Source organism: Cnephaeus nilssonii, assembly GCF_951640355.1.
Source record: "Cnephaeus nilssonii genome assembly, chromosome: 7".
NCBI lineage: Eukaryota > Metazoa > Chordata > Mammalia > Chiroptera > Vespertilionidae > Cnephaeus > Cnephaeus nilssonii.
In genome coordinates this window covers 74,693,416-74,710,836 of record NC_137078.1, presented here as the reverse complement: position 1 = coordinate 74,710,836, position 17,421 = coordinate 74,693,416, and the positions used below count along the sequence as shown (strand labels likewise).

Below are 17,421 nucleotides of genomic sequence, written 5' to 3'. Positions count from 1 at the left end.
TATGGAGGATTCACCATGTAGGCATGACTGATTAAATCATGACCATTAGTGAGAAAGTCTATCTTCAACCCTTATTCTCTCCCCAGAAGTTGGTGGTGGGACTGAGAGTTCCAAGGTTCTAAGCAAGGCTTAGTTCTATTGGTTGAGCAGCCCCCATTTTGGATCTACTTAGAGAGGCTGCCAAGAGTCAACAACTCGTTACAACAAAAGCATTCCTGAGACTGCTGTTACATATGAAACTGCTAGGGATTTAGGAGCTCTGTGTTATGAACCAGAGAAAGGAAATATCTTTCTATGATACCATGTCACCCCCTGGTCTTTGACCATGGATCCCTTAGAGCAGAGATTTTCAACCAGTGTCCTACAAGAATTTAAAAAAATGCAGTACCTGACTTTCCCTTAGGTTGTCAAATTAAAAAATGACAACAGTCAACACATCAATAGCTGTCTGGTGTGAACGAATCAAAACTATACCTATTTTTTGTTAGATTGGCAAAAATTATCTTTCTTGGTGTGCTGCAGAATTTCAGTAATTTACGTGTGCCATGAGGTGAAAAAGGTTGAAAATTGCTGCCTTGTAGCAAAAGGATATTGCCCATTTTTAGATCGCCACACAGGCATTAATAATTAGCCTAGTCCATGACATTGTATGAAGGTGTCTCCCGGGGAGGCCACGCAGCTTTGCAGGCTCTCACTGGGCAGTGTGAGGCTCCCAGAGCAGGAGTGATTGCAGCAGTAGGTGGCTTCACCCTTTCAGCAGCCAAGTGGGAGAGAGACAGGGCGCCTCACTCGGAAACTGCAGCATAATTACGGGCGAGGGTGGGGAGGGAGCATGGAGCCTCCATGTCCTCCCTGGGTGCACCACTCTCCCAACACCTCCGCGTGCTCCCAGACTGGCCGCTCCCTGGCTCTTTCCTAAAGGACCTTTAAATGGGTCCGTGTGGGGTCTTTTCTTTAGAGCTGTTCTATTTTTCCAGAGAGGATTCCATTAACTTCAAACCCTGGGCAAAAATGCAGTATAGGTGTGGGCTAGGGATTCAATCCTCCCTTTCAGATTTTCATACCTCTTTCCTATTCTGTGCTTTCCTTAAGTTCCCTGAACGCTGGGCTTCCCACATTTCTCTAAGAATAACCCTCCAGCGTAGGAGTTGTTAACTGCCTGGATGCTGGTGTGTGTGGAGTGGGCCTACCGGTGAGCAGCCCCCATTTCAGATCTATCTAGAGGCTGCCAAGAGTCACCTCACCAACATCCACGGTCATTTCCCTGCTTCACACCCGCCTTGTCTAAGGGTCCAAGGAGGACTGGGACATGGGCTCTGTGCTGAGAGGTGTCCCATTGAGCTTGCATCTGGTGGCTCACACCCTCTCACCAGCTTTCTAGCTCCCCATCAGTGTTCTTGGTTACCAATGTTCTCTCCTCTCAGTTGTGGATTCATACTTTCGGTATCTCTTTATTTCCTTTACTAGGGTCTGGGAAGGCAGAGGAGATATTTTTGCAGTTAGTTTTCCATCTTTAATGGAACTTCTCTGACTAGTTTAGAAGGTTAAGGACTTGAACCAGTGGACATGGGCAGAAAGGAAAAAGGTGAGACTCTGGATAGGAGAAGGTTAGACTTTAAAAGAAGGACCTTTATTTATCTGGGCAGCACACACTTTGGCCATGAAAGGTGGGCAGACACCACTGCTGGCAAACTACTTGTGGCGATCATCTTCTCCCAAGCTCCACATTTTAGCCTTGTACAGAGTGATGTCATTGTAGACCTTGAAGTGATTCAGCCTGGCGTCATCACGTTCTGGGTTGACCTGGACAGGAGAATGTAAGTGTCAGACAGCAGCCTGTGGGAAGGGGGAAGACTTGGGTTTGAAGTTGATGGGCCTGGACTTGAATCAAGGCCCACTCTGCTGATGCACACCCCCTGGTTCTCTTCCTTGCGAAACCCAGTTTGCGAAATGAAGACAACACTGACATCAAAAGAGCTGCAGGATTGAAGGAGAACATCCTGTGCAAAGTTGCTGCCCTCCTCTTTCCACTGCCTGAGCTGGAGGCCTATGGACTCTTTCCCCCACCGGAACTTGAGCTCTGGGGGCGGGGGGGGGGGGGGGTGGGCAGGTGCTGTTTGTTTTAGTCACTGCTTATTCCTGCACCTAGAACAGTATGCAGCACACACTAGGGACTCTACATATTTGTGAATGAATGAATGTGTTGTAATTACACAGAGAACTGAGTAAGAGTGAGAACTCTGGCATGTAAATGGTATAGAAGCTCCACTGTGCAATTAACCTAAAGGACACTCATTCAGCACAAGTTACTAGGAGACCAGAGGCCGACGGTATTCACTGAGTGTGCTTCCCCAGTGTCCTATCATTGGGGGTGGGAGTTCTCTTCCTGTGTAGGCTGGGGTCCTGCCAGGGGGCAGGGAACCCTAGTGAATTTGGGGCCCATCAAGCCTTTTCTGCCCTCCAGTGCATCACTCTGAAACTCCCAGCGTAATTAACTTTATGCTTGCACAATGGATGTAATGGTATTGGGGTATACTTTACTACGCCACCAGCGCCATCTTGTGGCAGTGTCTCCAGTTTATAATGATGAACATGTTAGCTTATTTGCAGACCCTTCACAACTCCATGGTGGAGACCTGATGTGAGGGCCACGCAAGGCTAAGAGGTTGAGCAGGGCAGGCTGGCCACAGCAGTCACACTAGTGACTGTCATTGCATGGTGAGCCTGCTGTGAGATGTGCTTGTCAAAGATACATTTCCATATGCACGCTTTGTACCCCCGGGAGCCAGGCCTTTATCTTTAAAAAACAACAACAAAGAACAATGAGCTAAATTATTGTGCTTTGTCATACTTTTAGAAGTTGCAAAATTATCTAACTTGGATGGTTTTTAATTCGCCTTCTTTCCTTCACAATCCTCTTCTTTTATTCACTGTAAGTGAACCCCTCCCCGTCTGCATGCACACATCCTCCCCTACTTCCCTTTGAACATTTGTCTCTTCCCCAGCCTCTCCCACTAGACTCAGCCCCTCTGTGAAAGTGGTGGGGCTCCCGCTGGAACCCTCAACCTGCCTCCCGAAGTCTCCTCTCTCCGAGGCGATGCCCCTGTGTCTGAAGAGCAGCTGCTACAAGTGCGCAGCTGTTAGCTCTCTCCTCACTGGCAGAACCGACTTACGGAGACACTCATCCCATGCCCATGCAGTCGTCCTGCGGCAGAGCCACTTGCCCCAGGCTGGAGTGTAGAGACGGTGGAGAAGGCCAGGCCCCCATATAGAAATAAGAGAAGGACTGAGTATGGGGAGTGGTGGGAAGGGTGTACACTACATAATTACTCAGTGGACAAAGACAACCAGGAATAAACCAAGGGGCCAGGGGACGCACCTGATGGCTCTCGGTGGGGCCATGTGCCTTCTTTTCTATTATTCACTGACAGCATAGTAGCCCATCGTTATTGAGCACTTACCATGTGCTAGGTACTATCCTAGCAAGTTATACATTTCTGGTTAATCCTCACAACAAACCTTCAAGTATTGATATTTTTATCCCCATTTGATAGTAAATAAATGGAGTTTCAGAGTTTCAGTTCACACAGCTAGAAAGTGGTGGAGCTGGGATTTGAACTCAGGCTGTCTGGCTCCAGAGCCAGCATGTTACATTGAATTGAGTTGAGCTGTAATAGCAGGAGGCACAGGGTGCTGCAGAAGCACCAGGAGCCCCACCACTTTCACAGAGCAGCCCAACTCTGCCAGTGGGGGGCAGAAATCCCTCAGTGGGACTTCATGCAAGAGGCGACTCCTGAGCTGTGTCGAGGATGAGTAGGACTTCCCCAAGGAGTCCTCTGGGGGTCCAGAGCTGGGCTGCAGGAGCAGCACATGTGGAGATACACGGTGTGTTAAGCTCATGGCACCTTTGAGACCATGAAGGAAGTTCCAATACAGCTGTGGAACATCATGCCACCCACAAAATACACAGATGCACTAAAATCCTCATGTTAAAAAGCACAACGTTTAGGGGGAAATGTAAAAGAAAAATTAGTTGTTTTGTAACTCAGGATGTTGAAGGTTTTCCTAAGCAAGGCACAAAACCCAGAAACTGTAATACAAAACATTGGCACGCTGCCTACTTAAAAACCAAAACCTCTATGTGATGGAGACATAAGCAGAGTTAAAAGACAAGACTGGCAGGAAGTTCTTCGAGATGTCTATTTAAAAATCCACATTTTTTCCTTAGTAACAGAAGCCCTGAATCATTAGGGGGATGATGTGTTAAAGGCTCCTTGTAGGAGTGGGGGCCTTTCAATCCAATGAGGTGAGTACTGTTGCCATCATTCCCACGCTACAGGGAAGGGGTAGAACTTAGAGGTGTTAAGTGACATGGCCAAGACCAGCCTACTAAGTACTGTTAGAGCAAATTCAGGCAGTCTGTTTTCAGCAACCTTTGTTCAATCAACACTTACACGGTGAAAGGGTTAAAGAGAATAAAACGGGGCAGAGAAAACGTATTGTGCTTAGCAGATATCTTGCAGAAAGCTTGCAGCCTTGAACACCACACAGCCTAGATAACAACTAGACATCTGGCACAGGGAGGAGCCCAGGATGGACCAGACTCTCACGTCAGCAGAATGGCTTGCAGCCAGCAAGGACTAATAAAAACCTTTCTCTCCCTTCTGTTTCCGCCTATTCCTTTCTCGGACTCGGCCCACCTGCACCCAGGTGCCTGGATAAAATTTCTTTTGATACATTATGGCCTCAAGTCATAGGTGCACGACCCCGGCCCACTCCGAACCTTTCACACAGTACTTACTAGGTGGCAGGCACTGTTTTTGCACCTTACAAATCCTACCTCATTTATTCCTCATAACCTTGAGATATGTCCTGTAATATCTCGTTTACACAGAGAAAACGGAGTTATAAAATAGCTCGGTCACTTATTCAACGTCACACGGCTAGCAAATGGTAGCCAGAGTTCAAAACCAGGCATCAGGTCCACACTCTGCTATCTCAGCCCCCAAGCTCTGTTGCCTCTGAGCTTCCTAAGTAAAGAAGACACTTACCAATGGCTCTGAGAACCAGCCATATTCTTGGCTTTCAGTCTGTGTCTCTGGGTATTTCTTCCTGGGCCCCTGGGCAGCATGGTGAATAAGCTTCAGAAACCTGTCTGGAGGATGGGGCATGAGTTAGAAAGTCAGTCTTTGGGACTGACACCTGGTCCTGTGCCCTTTTCATTCTGGACACTTCCTTCCTTAGAGGCAGAGCACCTGGGCTCGGAGGCTTGCTTAGGCCTCATGCCAAGGGTGTCTGGTTCCTCCATTCATTTTTCAACAAATATATGTTCAGCACAAACTGTGCCAGGCATTGTCTGGGCCCTGGAGGGAGAGCAGAGTGAGACAGACATGGTCCCTGCTCTCCTGGAGCCCCTAGTCTAGGAGAGGGGACAGGGGACACAATGTACAAGTACACAAGCAAACGCGACGGTGGCAAACAGTGAGGTGAACTGTGAAGAAGGGGGCAGTCAAAGGGGCACACAGAGGTCAGCTGGCGAAGTCCACGGGATCTTTAGAGGATGCCTCTCTGGATGTCAAGCAGGAGCCAGCCCTGAGAGGCAGAGGAAAAGCACACCACTGCTGGCATGAGAACAAAGGCCTGGGGCATGAATGAATTTGGACAATGTAGCTGTGGGCCAAAGAGTGAGGAGGAGGGCTGTAAGAAGTAAAGTCAGCCCTGGCTGGTTGCTCAATGGTTAGAGCGTCAGCCCACAGACCAAAGGGGCGTGGGCTCAATTTCCAGGGTCAAGGGTGCATACCTCAGTTGCAGGTGCAGGAGGCAACCAATCGATGTGTCTCTTTCTCTCCCCCTCTTCCCTCCCTTCCACTCTCTCTAGAAATCAATGAGAAAAAATATCCTCCGGTGAGGATTAAAAAACAAAAAACAACAACAAAAAAGTAAGGTCAAAGCCTTTTGTATTGAAATAAGTCTGGCTGCCAACACCAGGTATATTTGTAGCTCCACAGCTTAAGGACTTGAAGAATTTTCATTTTTTATTCATAACTTATCAAATCTCAATTTGAGAGAGGCAGTTTGACATCAGGAAGAAACGGGGGTTTATAGTCGGGCATTCTGGATCTTCTATTATTAGCTTGTCAAGGGGTTTAACTTCTCTGGGTCTCACATGCTCATCTGTAAAATGGGAGGCAAATACCCACTTCAGCAAGGTGACTGGGAATGGACTGAAGGAGTGTGAATGAAGGGCCTGTGCATCCGACCAAGCTCATCCTCAGCAAAAGGGAGCTAGTAATGAACTTCTGCCTGGCTTTCAAGACCTCACTACCTGTCATTTTCCTTATTGCTACAAGTCCCCAGCTCCTGTCCTTTACCTAGGTTGGTGTCTTCACTACAGATAAGAACCATACCTTTTTAATTGTGCTCTTTTGATAGTTCACTTTACTTGTCTGTCTCCACTCTGCTGTGTGATCATCCATGCTTCCCTCACCCCACACCTCCCACCCCATCCTCCTGCATGTCCTACATCCTTTCTCATTTGTGTTCTACTCTAAGAACATAGAGGGGAAGGAGAGCAGCTTTCCATAAAAATTTCTCTTCCCTCATTCCCACACATGGCCAGTGTCCACCTATATACTGTGGCCCTGCCAAACTACTCAGAGTTCTAGGGCCATGGTGGTGTGTCTCGTTTCTGTGCCTTTCCATGTACCTTGGAATGTCTTCCTCGTCACCCTGTTACCACCTCCTTTAAGAAGACTTTCCAAAACTCCACTGCCTGACTTAGGCACCTGTTTTCCATGCTGTTGCCATCCCAGTCCTAGTCTCTAATCTATTCGTCTCTTCTTCACTATGGTATGAGATCTCCTCCCCAGCCCCATCACATAGTGCTATGACATAGTGACTATTACTTAGTAATAATGAAAATAACTACATGAATCTACAATTACTGATCACCATGTACCAGAAACTGTTCTAAACACTTGAAGTATTTTGTTTAATCCTCACAACAACCCTAAGAGATAAGCTCAGGGAAGTATAACAATCTTGCCCAGGCCCTGGTCTGGTAGCTCAGTTGGTTAGTGTGGTTATGGTACGCCAAGGTTGTGGGGTCGACCCCCGGTCAGAGAACATACAAGAATCAACCAAGGAATGCATAAATAAGTGGAACAACAAATCAATGTGTTTCTCCCTCCCTCCCTCCCTCCCTCCCTCCCTCCCTCCCTCCCTCCCTCCCTCCCCCCTTTCCTTCCTCCCTTTTTCTCTCTCTTCTTACAATAAATAAATAAAATTAAAAAAAAAATCTTGTCCAAAGTCACACAGTTCATGAGCGGCAGAACCAGGATTTGAATTAAGTATGATTCCAAATTTTGTGTTTATAACAGCTAATGTTTGATGAATGAATGAATGCAATGTTACGGTCATTAGAAACATGTCTGCGGGCTTGAAAGTTAATAAACTGGAACTATGGTGGAATATGTCCACCTCTTATGAGCTGGGTTAGATGAGCCCAGTTTTCAGATGATCTAAGCAGAGGATTATTTGCTCCAAGGTGAGACCCCCCTGAGAGGAGTGTGCAGCCATCTGCCTCTCTTTGTTCTATCTCAGTGGTGTTCTCAAACCCCAGGACCTACCATCTGCAGGTTCCTCCAGGTTATCGTGCCAAGACATGGGCTTTCTGGCGATTGTGTGAACTAGAGAGAAAATAGCATCACAAGGTCACGTTAAAACACTAATCCTTGCCCTCTCTAAGACCCACAGTAGGCCAGACACCCACTTAGTATTTTCTCAGTGACTGTCACATGTCAGATATTGTGCTGGACATGAGGGAATAAGGCCCTCAAGGACCCCACAGTCTAGAATGTCACTGTCCAGTTCAGTGGCCATCAGCCACATGTGGCTACTTGAATTTGAATATTTAAATACAATTAAAAATTCCTAAGTCACACTAGGCACATTTCAAATGCTTAATAGCACATGTGGCTAATGGCTACCATTTTGGGCAGTACATTTTCATCATTGCAGACCATTCTCTTGGACAACATTATTGTTCGGGGATGCAGACACACCCATCAGCCAAACAAGGTTAGACAGAGAGTGAGGCCACATGGTAACAGAGGTACAGAATCCATAGACATCTACTCAGCTGGTAGTTACTGGTGCCCTGGAGACAGGGAAGGTTCCCATACTCCCTGAGTTTCCCTTCTATTTGTGGTGATATATACAAATAAACCATTTCAGGCAAATCCAAGTAAGATGCAGAACAATAAAGCAGGTTCTGTGGATAGAGAGTTGGTGGTGGGGTGGGGATGGAAGATACATTAAAGCAGAGTCCTGCATAAAGTGAGGGACTGTGCCGGCTGAGGATATGGGAAGAATCCGAGAGTGACCCTGGTGAGTTTGAGAAACATCTAAAAGGCCAGAGTGATTCAAGAGGAGGGAGGTAGGTAGAGAGTGGGAGGAAATGAGCAGAGGCCAGAAAGAACCAGTGGTCTCCAAAGTGATTTTATCTCAAACTCCTAGTAAAAAACTCCTGAGCCTACATCCCTATGATTATCAGTATATTAATAAAGCATAATTTCTTTTTTTCTACATAAAAGTAAACATAAGTACAAGTTCTAGTATTTTCTCACTGCACCACAATGGACCATATTCATCATGTTTTCAAGGGGCAGAGTTAGGAGAGCAATGCTTTCCCCTGAGGGATTATTTAAATTGTTGGAATGGACCAAACTTAAACAAAATTGGACATTAATTTGTTATCTTGAATTTAGTGGTTAGGGACTCCACTGGAAAACCAGGTTAAACTGTAAGAAAAGTGAAGACATTAGATTTTTTTACTGTTGTAATCATTTCACTATGTATATCAAAACATCATGTAATGCGCCTTAAATATATACAATTTTAAAGTTAAAAATGACATTACATTTTTCTCTATGGGCTTCAGTGGACTAGAGTTAATTTAGTCTAGAAGTTGGGGTAGAAGTTCAGGAAGGAGGAACCATTTTTATAAAGGTAAAGAGGTTGGGAATGACCGGATGTGTTAGGAAATCCACTTATTTAGAGGATGGGAGAAAAGGGAGCATGTGGCTGGTGCAGAGTAGGCACTGAAATATTTCTCAAAGGAAGAGTGTATGGGTGGGGAGGGGAGTGAGGGTGAAGCTGGTGGGCAACAGAGGCAGATCCACAGATCAGTTCAAACCTCAGCTCAGAAGCTGTGGGGCCACTGAGGATTTTGCAGAGGGATGGCAGGATCAAATTAGCGTTTTAGCATAGCTCTCTAGCCAGCAGCGGAAAGGTTGCAGGAGAGGGGAGCCTGGAAGAAAAGAGTAGTGAGGAGCCCCTCAGATCAGGCCAGGCAGAAGTGAGGAGGCTCTTTGAGGCCTGGGGATGAGCATGGAGATGCAGGCACTATTTAGAGGGCAGAATTAAGTGAGGAGAGGTGCGATGTCTCCATGTGCACGATGGAGTGTTTCACTGAGGAAGGAACACAGGAGGGGCGGGTGAAAGAAACGTTAATAACCAGGACTGTGAGGACTGAGATGTGGGGTGAGGGACAGAGTGACTGAGGATGGCCTCTAACTTGGGAGAGCAAATGGTTGTGGTGACTTTTGCTAAGACAGGATATTCTGGAATAGCAGCAGGTAGGGAGGGGGTGCAGGATGTGCCTATTTGGGGAACTGGTGAATTCGAGGCACCCATGGGTTGTCCAGGGGAAGGGGGAGCTGGGAAGTGTTTGGGCAAATGGGTCGGGGGCTCCATGTGAGCCTCAATGGCATTCAGGGGGAGTTGATGTTACAGGACCACCCAAGGAATGGGAAAGTGAAGGTAGGGCCATTTTATCAAGGGGACACTATGGGCCCTGAGTCTACTCCCTCTGAACTTTCCAAAAGTCTAAGGCAATTTAGAAACCTGAGAAACAAAAACAACCCTCAAACTTCTGCTCATTAAAAACAAACCAAAATTACAGGCAAAACAAAACACATAAAATCCTGACAAATAGAATATTTCAAACACAAAATTATAAAAAGCCTTTCAACTTTTTTTACAACAAAAATATTTCATCATGACTATTTAAACAAACATGTCTAATATATCTGATGTGATGTGGGGGGAGACACCCCGGACCCCTCTCCCCAGCTGAAAGTCCGGAAGTCTAGGCAGGGGGGTGAGGCAAGAAGGCCTCTCCTACGGTGCTCCGCCCCAACCCCGCCTTCCCCCGACCCGCACCCGGCCGCTCCTCCTCCCCTCCCCCCACACCCCGTACTCCCGGCCTCATCCCAGCGCCCCCCCCGCCCCTTTCCCCTTCCTCAACCCCGCGGCACCCCTCACCCTTGCGCAGGGGATTCACGTGATACTCCGTGTAGAGTTTCTGGGTCCGCAACTCTTTGAGGAACAATTCCCGCAAGATCTGGTTCTGACGCACCTCATCCAGCATCACCTTTTCCCTCTGGTGTCCGGCCATGGCCTCGGCCCGGCTGGGTCTGACCCGGCTTCCTCTCACCGCCTCCCGACGCTCGCGGAGCGCCGGGCCACCGGCCGCCCTCGGGCCCGCAGTCCCCGGCTGTCTCCAAGGCAACAGCGTCCTGGACGCCCCGCCCGCAGACCGCGCTCCCGCCCGCCGGCCCCGCCTCCTGGGATCTCCCCCAGGCCCCGCCCCCTCGGGGCGCCGGACTCACCTTCCGCCCCTTCTCTGGACGTAGCCTGGTGCCGGGGACCGCCCCTGGATGCGACCGGAAAAGGACTCTCCCCGCGGCGGCCGAGTGGGGCGGGAAGGGACTTATGACCGGAACTCACCTGGGTCAGTCATTTGCTGCAGAAGATTCTGGAAGGGGTCGGAGCCCTCTCCCACGTCCGGGAGTCCCGCCGCCGCCCGAGCGGCTGCGAGGTCCCGGCGGCCGCTCCCTCAGGCCGGGCCGCAGGATGGCCGCCGCGCGGCACCGCACCCTGGACTTCCTGCTGGGCGCCCGGGCCGGCGGCGAGAGCGTCCTCGCAGCCCTCCGGCCCGTGTTCCAGGGGCAGGGGATGACGGAGTCGCTGCACACCTGGCAGGACCATGGCTGCCTGGCGACCTACACCGGCACGGACGGCAGCTTCGCCAACGTGAGGGTTTACCCGCACGGACTGGTGTCGCTGGACCTTCAGAGTTACGATGGCGATGCGCAGGCCGAAGAAGTGGACCGTCTTTTGAACCAAGTGGAAGAAAGCATGAAAGAACTGAATCGGGACGGCCCCGGGAAGGTGAAGCGATTGCCACCCATAGTTCGGGGCGGGGCCGTGGACAGATACTGGCCCACCGCCGACGGCCGCCTGGTCGAGTACGACATCGACGAGGTGGTGTACGATGAAGATTCGCCTTATCAGAACATCAAAATTCTGCACTCGAAGCAGTACGGGAACATTCTCATCCTGAGCGGGGATGTTAATCTGGCGGAGAGCGATTGGGTCTACACCCACGCCATCATGGGCAGCGGCAGAGAGGATTACACTGGCAAAGACGTCCTGATCCTGGGAGGCGGGGATGGAGGCATTTTATGTGAAATCGTCAAACTGAAACCAAAGATGGCCACGATGGTAGAGATTGACCAAATGGTGATTGACGGATGTAAGAAATACATGCGAAAAACGTGCGGCGACGTCTTGGACAATCTGGCGGGAGACTGCTACCAGGTTCTCGTAGAAGACTGCATTCCGGTACTGAAGAGGTACGCCGAAGAAGGCAGAACGTTTGATTATGTGATTAATGATTTGACAGCTGTTCCCATCTCCACGTCTCCCGAGCAGGATTCCACCTGGGAGTTTCTCAGACTGATTCTGGACCTCTCAATGAGAGTACTGAAGCAGGATGGGAAATATTTTACACAGGGCAACTGTGTCAATTTGACGGAAGCCCTTTCGCTCTATGAACAGCAGCTTGGATGCCTCTACTGCCCTGTGGAATTCTCCAAGGAAGTGGTCTGTGTCCCTTCATACTTGGAGTTGTGGGTATTTTACACTGTTTGGAAGAAAGCTTAACCTTGAAGATCGATATGCCCTTATCCTGTATGTTGCAAATAGCCTTCCTGACCTTCATATGCTGCACATGCCATCGAATGGAGTCAGGCAATTGCTGGTGAATTTCTTCAAGTTTTTTTTTTTTTTGGTCTAATTATTACTTTTAATTTAAAAAAGCAAATGGAAAATGTATATTTTTATGAGCTAGGGTGCTTTTGTTTATGAAAGCCAGCTGAAGATAATGAGACAGTTTGAAGAAGGCTGCTCAATGAACCCCTAGAATGTGATTTTGTTACTTTTTAAAAATGCATGGGCTTTTCTTGCTTTTTGTTTTGTTAGACTTTGATTGTTTGGAGGAATGAACATCATTGTTTTGTTCTGGAGGAAAGTCTCTATGATGTTTCCCAAAAAGTTAACTTAAGACATTAAACTTTGGTGATTATGTCCAGCTGGTGTGGCTCAATGGTTGAGTGTCGTCCTATGAAAAGGGAGGTAACTGTTCGATTCCCAGTCAGGGCACATGCCAGGGTTGCAGCTTTAATCCCCAGTGCGGGTGTGTGCAGGAGGCAGCCAATCAGTGATTCTCTCATCGTTGATGTTTCTATCTTTCTCTCCCTCTCCCTTCCTCTCTAAAATCAATTTATACATATATATATATATATATATATATATATATATATATATATATATTTGATGCTTATAAAAATAGTTAAAAAGGAATGAATTAGCAATGAATTGATTAAAATTACAAATGAGAAAAAAATATGAAACAAAGAAACCTCTCTCACTTTAAAGCTGATGCCCAGAATCCAACCCTCTATGTCTATCTCACGAAACAGCAGGGGTCTCATATCTAAGAAGACATTCTGGCCCAGATCATCATGTGATAATATAGACAGAATAACCCTTTCCTAACTTAAGTAACTGGGGGACTTTATAGTTTCTTTTTTAATTGTGGTAAAATATACATAAAAGATTACCATCTGAACCATTCTCAGGTACACAGTTCAGTAGTGTTAAGTGTATGCACATTGTGTGAGAACATCTCCAGAACTTTTTCATACCCATTAAACAACAATTCCCCATTTTCTCTACCCCCAGCTCCTGGCAACTATCACTTTCTCTTTTATGAATTTGACTACTCTTAGATACCTTATATAATATAGTTTATTTTAAAAGAACAAAAAACAGGCCTAGCATAAAGAAAGGAGCCACCGTTGGTTTTAAAGGTAAGCATCTAAACACTGACTTCAAAGCCTGTGCTCTCCCCCAGTCCTTCCTTCCTCCATTCATTCATGCACTCATTCATTCCTGACACAGTGTGCTCCAGGATGTGTTTAGGTCTGGGGAACACAGTGTTGAACATGACAGGGGGTGCGAGTCATAGCTTCACTGTTTCACTTTTACTTTTCCCATATAAATTATGGACAACTTGTGAAGTTACCCAAAACTCTATATTAGAATTTTGATTGAAACTGCATGGAATCTATAAATCAGTTTGAGGAGAGTACTTTAAAAAATACATATCGTGTATTCTTCTGATGCTGTCATCTGGGCAGGATCTGTACATGTCCTTTCCTTGTAGATTCTGCTATCTGCCGCAACCTGGAGTGCAGGCAGCAGACTGAGAGAGAGGCTCCACCTTCAGAGCTGTGAAGAAAACACAGTGGAAGGTTCCCTTTATTGCAGGAGGCATTTTTCAAGAGCAGAACTTTATAGAATTCCAAGGTTCAAGAATTTTAAGACTCAAAAAAGAAAATAAAAGGCATTTTAGAGAAACCAGCCTAAAAGAACCTTGAGTCCTTGTATATGGATGAAAGGGACTCTTGTGCCCTGTGTGTGAGTTCTCAGGGGCCACCCATTCTTGCATTCAGTTTAATTTGGGGTAAATCTATTGGACTTACTCTTCTAGAGATTAGATTAGATGTTTTCCACTCTTCACTGTTCTTGCTGTTTTCTCTGTGGTCACAGACTGAGTTCCATGGAGAAGCTAATGGCAAAGGTAGAGGCCTCCGCAGGCTGACTGATCGATCAGGCAAACGAGGGAAGAAACAGACTCTATGGAAATGAAAATTTGTTAAAGGTGTCTTGGACATCTGAAAATAATTGATAGGATAAGGATGAGGACAAAATACAAACAAGATTAAAGTTGGTCATGGCTGAAAACGGGTTCCTGTAAGTAATTGAGCTTACCCTCTAAGCTGAATGTTGGTAGGCCATCATCTCGAATGCCTTATGTCTTCCAGGTCAGGCTAATGCAATTCACTGTCCTAGAAATTCTGAACTGCACCAGAACTGTCCACTGGTAGGAAAAGTATCTCTCTAGGGTTATATTTATGAATTAGGAGGTCTGAATGGGGAGCGAGCTGGAGTGTTGGTGAGGAGCAGAGACCAACATACTAGAAAGAGGGGCTAGTTGGGAGGAGAACAGGCAAAGATAGAGGAATAAGAAGAAAGGAAATCACTATGAACAGAGGGGAAAGAGGGTAGTCTGGAAGGCACATAAGAACTGGGTAGGTAAATAACATGGATGGGGTAGTGGAAAGAGTTCCTACCATTCAGTGGAGGGAGAGTGGTAGGGCAGAAAACACAAAGAGGTGAGTGCCACATGGGAGTAGAGCCAGGAGAATTCGGATCCAGTTTAGGAAGGTTGCTTAGAAGATGAATTTTTTTAGGAACATAAGGAGGCTGGAGTTGAGATGAAGAAATTCGAGGTAGCTTGCTTCTCATTTTTCCAAAATATTATTCATCTTGTCAAAACGAGGGACTGCACATAAGCTCTCACCTAGGCCTGAAGTTATCTCACATACTAGCCCTCGCCTCATCTTGTGGCAGAATGCCCATTATGACATGCACACAGCTATCCATTGGGCAAATCAGGGAGGCCCCATAAAACCAGAGAAATGGTCCCAGTTTCTAGTGATCATGGAAAATTACAGCGGAAATGGGGCTATAATACTTGTTCACATTCCCTGGGAAAACGTGTACCTATGCCCCTCAGTTGGCAAAGATTGATCAAAGGGCTAAGATAGAGTTAGGGTATTGGGACCCAGGAGAATGGATCTGAGGCAGGATTGGACAAAGTGGGGAGAACTCAATATCCCATTTACTTAATTTACTACATTTTTCAAATGCCTTTCCTATAATTTATATCACTCCATGAATACGAGGCATCAGAGAAGAGATAATATGTCCATATTATGACTGAGGAGGAAATTGAAGCCAGAGAGGGAAGTGTATAGCAAGGCAGCAGACCAGAACTTGGGCGAAAAATCCAACAGTAGGGGGCATGAAGGAAGAGGAGAAAATGGCTCAGAGAAGCAGCATGACCTCCTTCCATTTCTGGACAGGATGTTATAAGGGTGCTTCAGAGCAGGATTTTACAGTGTACTTTCCGGTTAGTGCCTGTGGTTCCCGGATTGACTCGTTGCCTGACCCTAAGATGGTACTGGAAATAGAAGGCCAAGGCCGATGTTATGGCTGCCCATTCCTGATGCCTCGCGGCAGTTTTCGGCTTTCTTACTCACTTCTCGAGATGCCTACTTTATGTCAGATGATTTAGGAGCTACTGCACCCTCCCTTTCTATTTTGTCTGTAGGAATTCTCTCCCCTTAAAACTCCTGGTTCCTTTGAGCACCACCCAAATCATAAGCCCCTTTGGTCCCCTATTCTTTTCTGTGTACCTTTTTTCCCCAGAGAAAATAAAACTGTTTCCATTTTATTTTCAAAGTCTAATTTTAATCCAGACTGAACAAACAAGCAGAAAAGTGAGAAAATTAACTGTAGGTATACCAAATGTAAAGGCGTATGTTATTAGCAGAACTTTTTACCTGCATATTTACAAGCCATCCTTTTGTACCTAAGTTTTGTTTTTAGTTAGTTGGAAGAAGATTTTTGACATTAGGTAAAAATAGGCCTGAAGTGGTACCACATTATATTAAAAGTATTTAGAAATGTGATCCTCAAGGTGTATCAATTATAAACTAGATGAAAATTTGAGTGACAAAGATCTAGCAAAATTCTCTAGTGAAAAAGTCAAATGCAATTCATGCTACCAAATAAAAATAAGAAAGCCATATAAATAGAGCAGAATAATGTTCTAGGCTTTTGGGTAATAAGGTTAGGTGAAATTGAACAATTTCGAATTGCAAAAAATCCCCAGTGAAGAATTTTGGTTGTTTAGTTGAGAGTTCCAACTTTTTCTTTTCTTTATTTTCTTTTAAAAAAAATATTTTTATTGATTTCAGAGAGGGAGTGAGAGAGAGAGAAAAAAAACACAATGATGAGAGAGAATCATCGATCAGCTGCCTCCTGCATGCCCCACACTGGGGATCGAGCCCTCAACCCAGGTATGTGCCCTGACTGGGAATCGAACTGTGACCTCCTGGTTCATAGGTGGATGCTCAACCACTGAGCTATGCCAGCCGGGCCCAACTTTTTCCTTTAATGACATTTTAAAAGTCTTTGGTATCAAATAACACCTGGATATGTAAATCAGTTAATGACATATTCTAAGACTTTAATGCCAGAGATTTTTTATGATTGCGATTCATATTTTAAAACCAATTCTTTGAGACACTAAATGTAAAGCTAAATGCAAGCTATGTACTCACATCTTAAAAAGGAATGCTACATTTCTGCAATAATATGTATTTCCAGGCAAAGACGTTTTCCTTCAAGAAAAGTTGAATTTAAAGGATAAACTTCTAACCAGCTAGCATCACTTTCAATGTTTCATTTATTTCAGAATCAATTTTATTGTAGCCCAAACAGTGGAATTAACTGTGTATAACATACTATTTTTTATATATACACATTTTAAGTTATAGGAAATAAAGTTTATTTTGGCAGATAGTGTTAAGCAAAATTAAAGTTGCATACAGTAGTAACATAACTGAACATCCTTAATTTGGCATAAGTGTTTCACATTTTCTTATTTTCCTATGTTCTGCTAAATCACTATAACCTAAACTGCTTGCAAAATTCTGATTTTATAAAACTGATACATTGAAATTTAACTTGCTGTTGTTGCTTACGCTCTGATTCCCAACAAAACTTTTCATAAGCTTCTTTGATCTCTGGGCCCATCTCATTATCAATATCAGCCAAATATGGATCACTAGCCCCTGATAAATCTCCTCCATTTTCTTCATAATCTGGAAAAAAAAATTTTTTCACTTTCAAGTAACTCTTGTTATTTCTCTTGGTAATCTGAATCAGCTGCAGTGAAAGGAACACCATCCGATGTATAAAATGTTGGTTCATTCATAAAATAGAATCATTTCAGGTATTGCTTCTCTGTATGCTGAGGTTACATGGACTCTACCCCAGTTACTGACTGGAGTTTTCTAAGCTTTAAGAGCATCTGTTTTACATCTCTGCTGCAATGTGCATCCAGGACATTTTCAATGCTCTGAATAATTTCTTCCATGT

The 17,421-nt window shown here is 45.6% G+C and overlaps 2 protein-coding genes across 3 annotated transcripts; one reads left to right on the top strand and one right to left on the bottom strand.

The window, feature by feature from the left end:
• Positions 1-1,591: 1,591 nt before the first annotated feature.
• On the bottom strand, positions 1,592-10,691 carry CFAP144 (cilia and flagella associated protein 144). 2 transcript variants are annotated; one of them, XM_079777775.1, is made up of 4 exons: positions 10,674-10,691; positions 10,327-10,562; positions 5,052-5,155; positions 1,592-1,803 (listed from the first exon to the last, which is right to left on the bottom strand). In XM_079777775.1, exons 2-4 carry the CDS (start codon positions 10,457-10,459, stop codon positions 1,693-1,695), a joined length of 348 nt encoding a protein of 115 aa, XP_079633901.1. In that variant the 5' UTR covers positions 10,460-10,562; positions 10,674-10,691; the 3' UTR covers positions 1,592-1,692. The 2 variants fall into 2 exon arrangements, with proteins under 2 accessions (XP_079633901.1, XP_079633900.1); XM_079777774.1 differs by lacking the exon at positions 10,674-10,691 and adding an exon at positions 7,629-7,688 and having other exon boundaries at positions 1,600-1,803.
• On the top strand, positions 10,687-12,494 carry LOC307103421 (spermine synthase-like). Its single transcript, XM_079777773.1, has one exon. It carries the CDS (start codon positions 10,777-10,779, stop codon positions 12,007-12,009), a length of 1,233 nt encoding a protein of 410 aa, XP_079633899.1. The 5' UTR covers positions 10,687-10,776; the 3' UTR covers positions 12,010-12,494.
• Positions 12,495-17,421: the final 4,927 nt, after the last annotated feature.

What these genes read in the sequence shown, in the direction of transcription:
- CFAP144 (XM_079777774.1), bottom strand. Translation starts at nt 10,459, where the DNA reads ATGGCCGGACACCAGAGGGAAAAGGTGATGCTGGATGAGGTGCGTCAG. An exon ending in CCTGGAGGAACCTGCAGATG is followed by an intron (nt 5,156 to 7,628) that starts GTAGGTCCTGGG and finishes CCCATCCTCCAG; the next exon opens with ACAGGTTTCTGAAGCTTATT. An exon ending in GCTGGTTCTCAGAGCCATTG is followed by an intron (nt 1,804 to 5,051) that starts GTAAGTGTCTTC and finishes TCTCCTGTCCAG; the next exon opens with GTCAACCCAGAACGTGATGA.
- LOC307103421 (XM_079777773.1), top strand. Translation starts at nt 10,777, where the DNA reads ATGACCGGAACTCACCTGGGTCAGTCATTTGCTGCAGAAGATTCTGGA.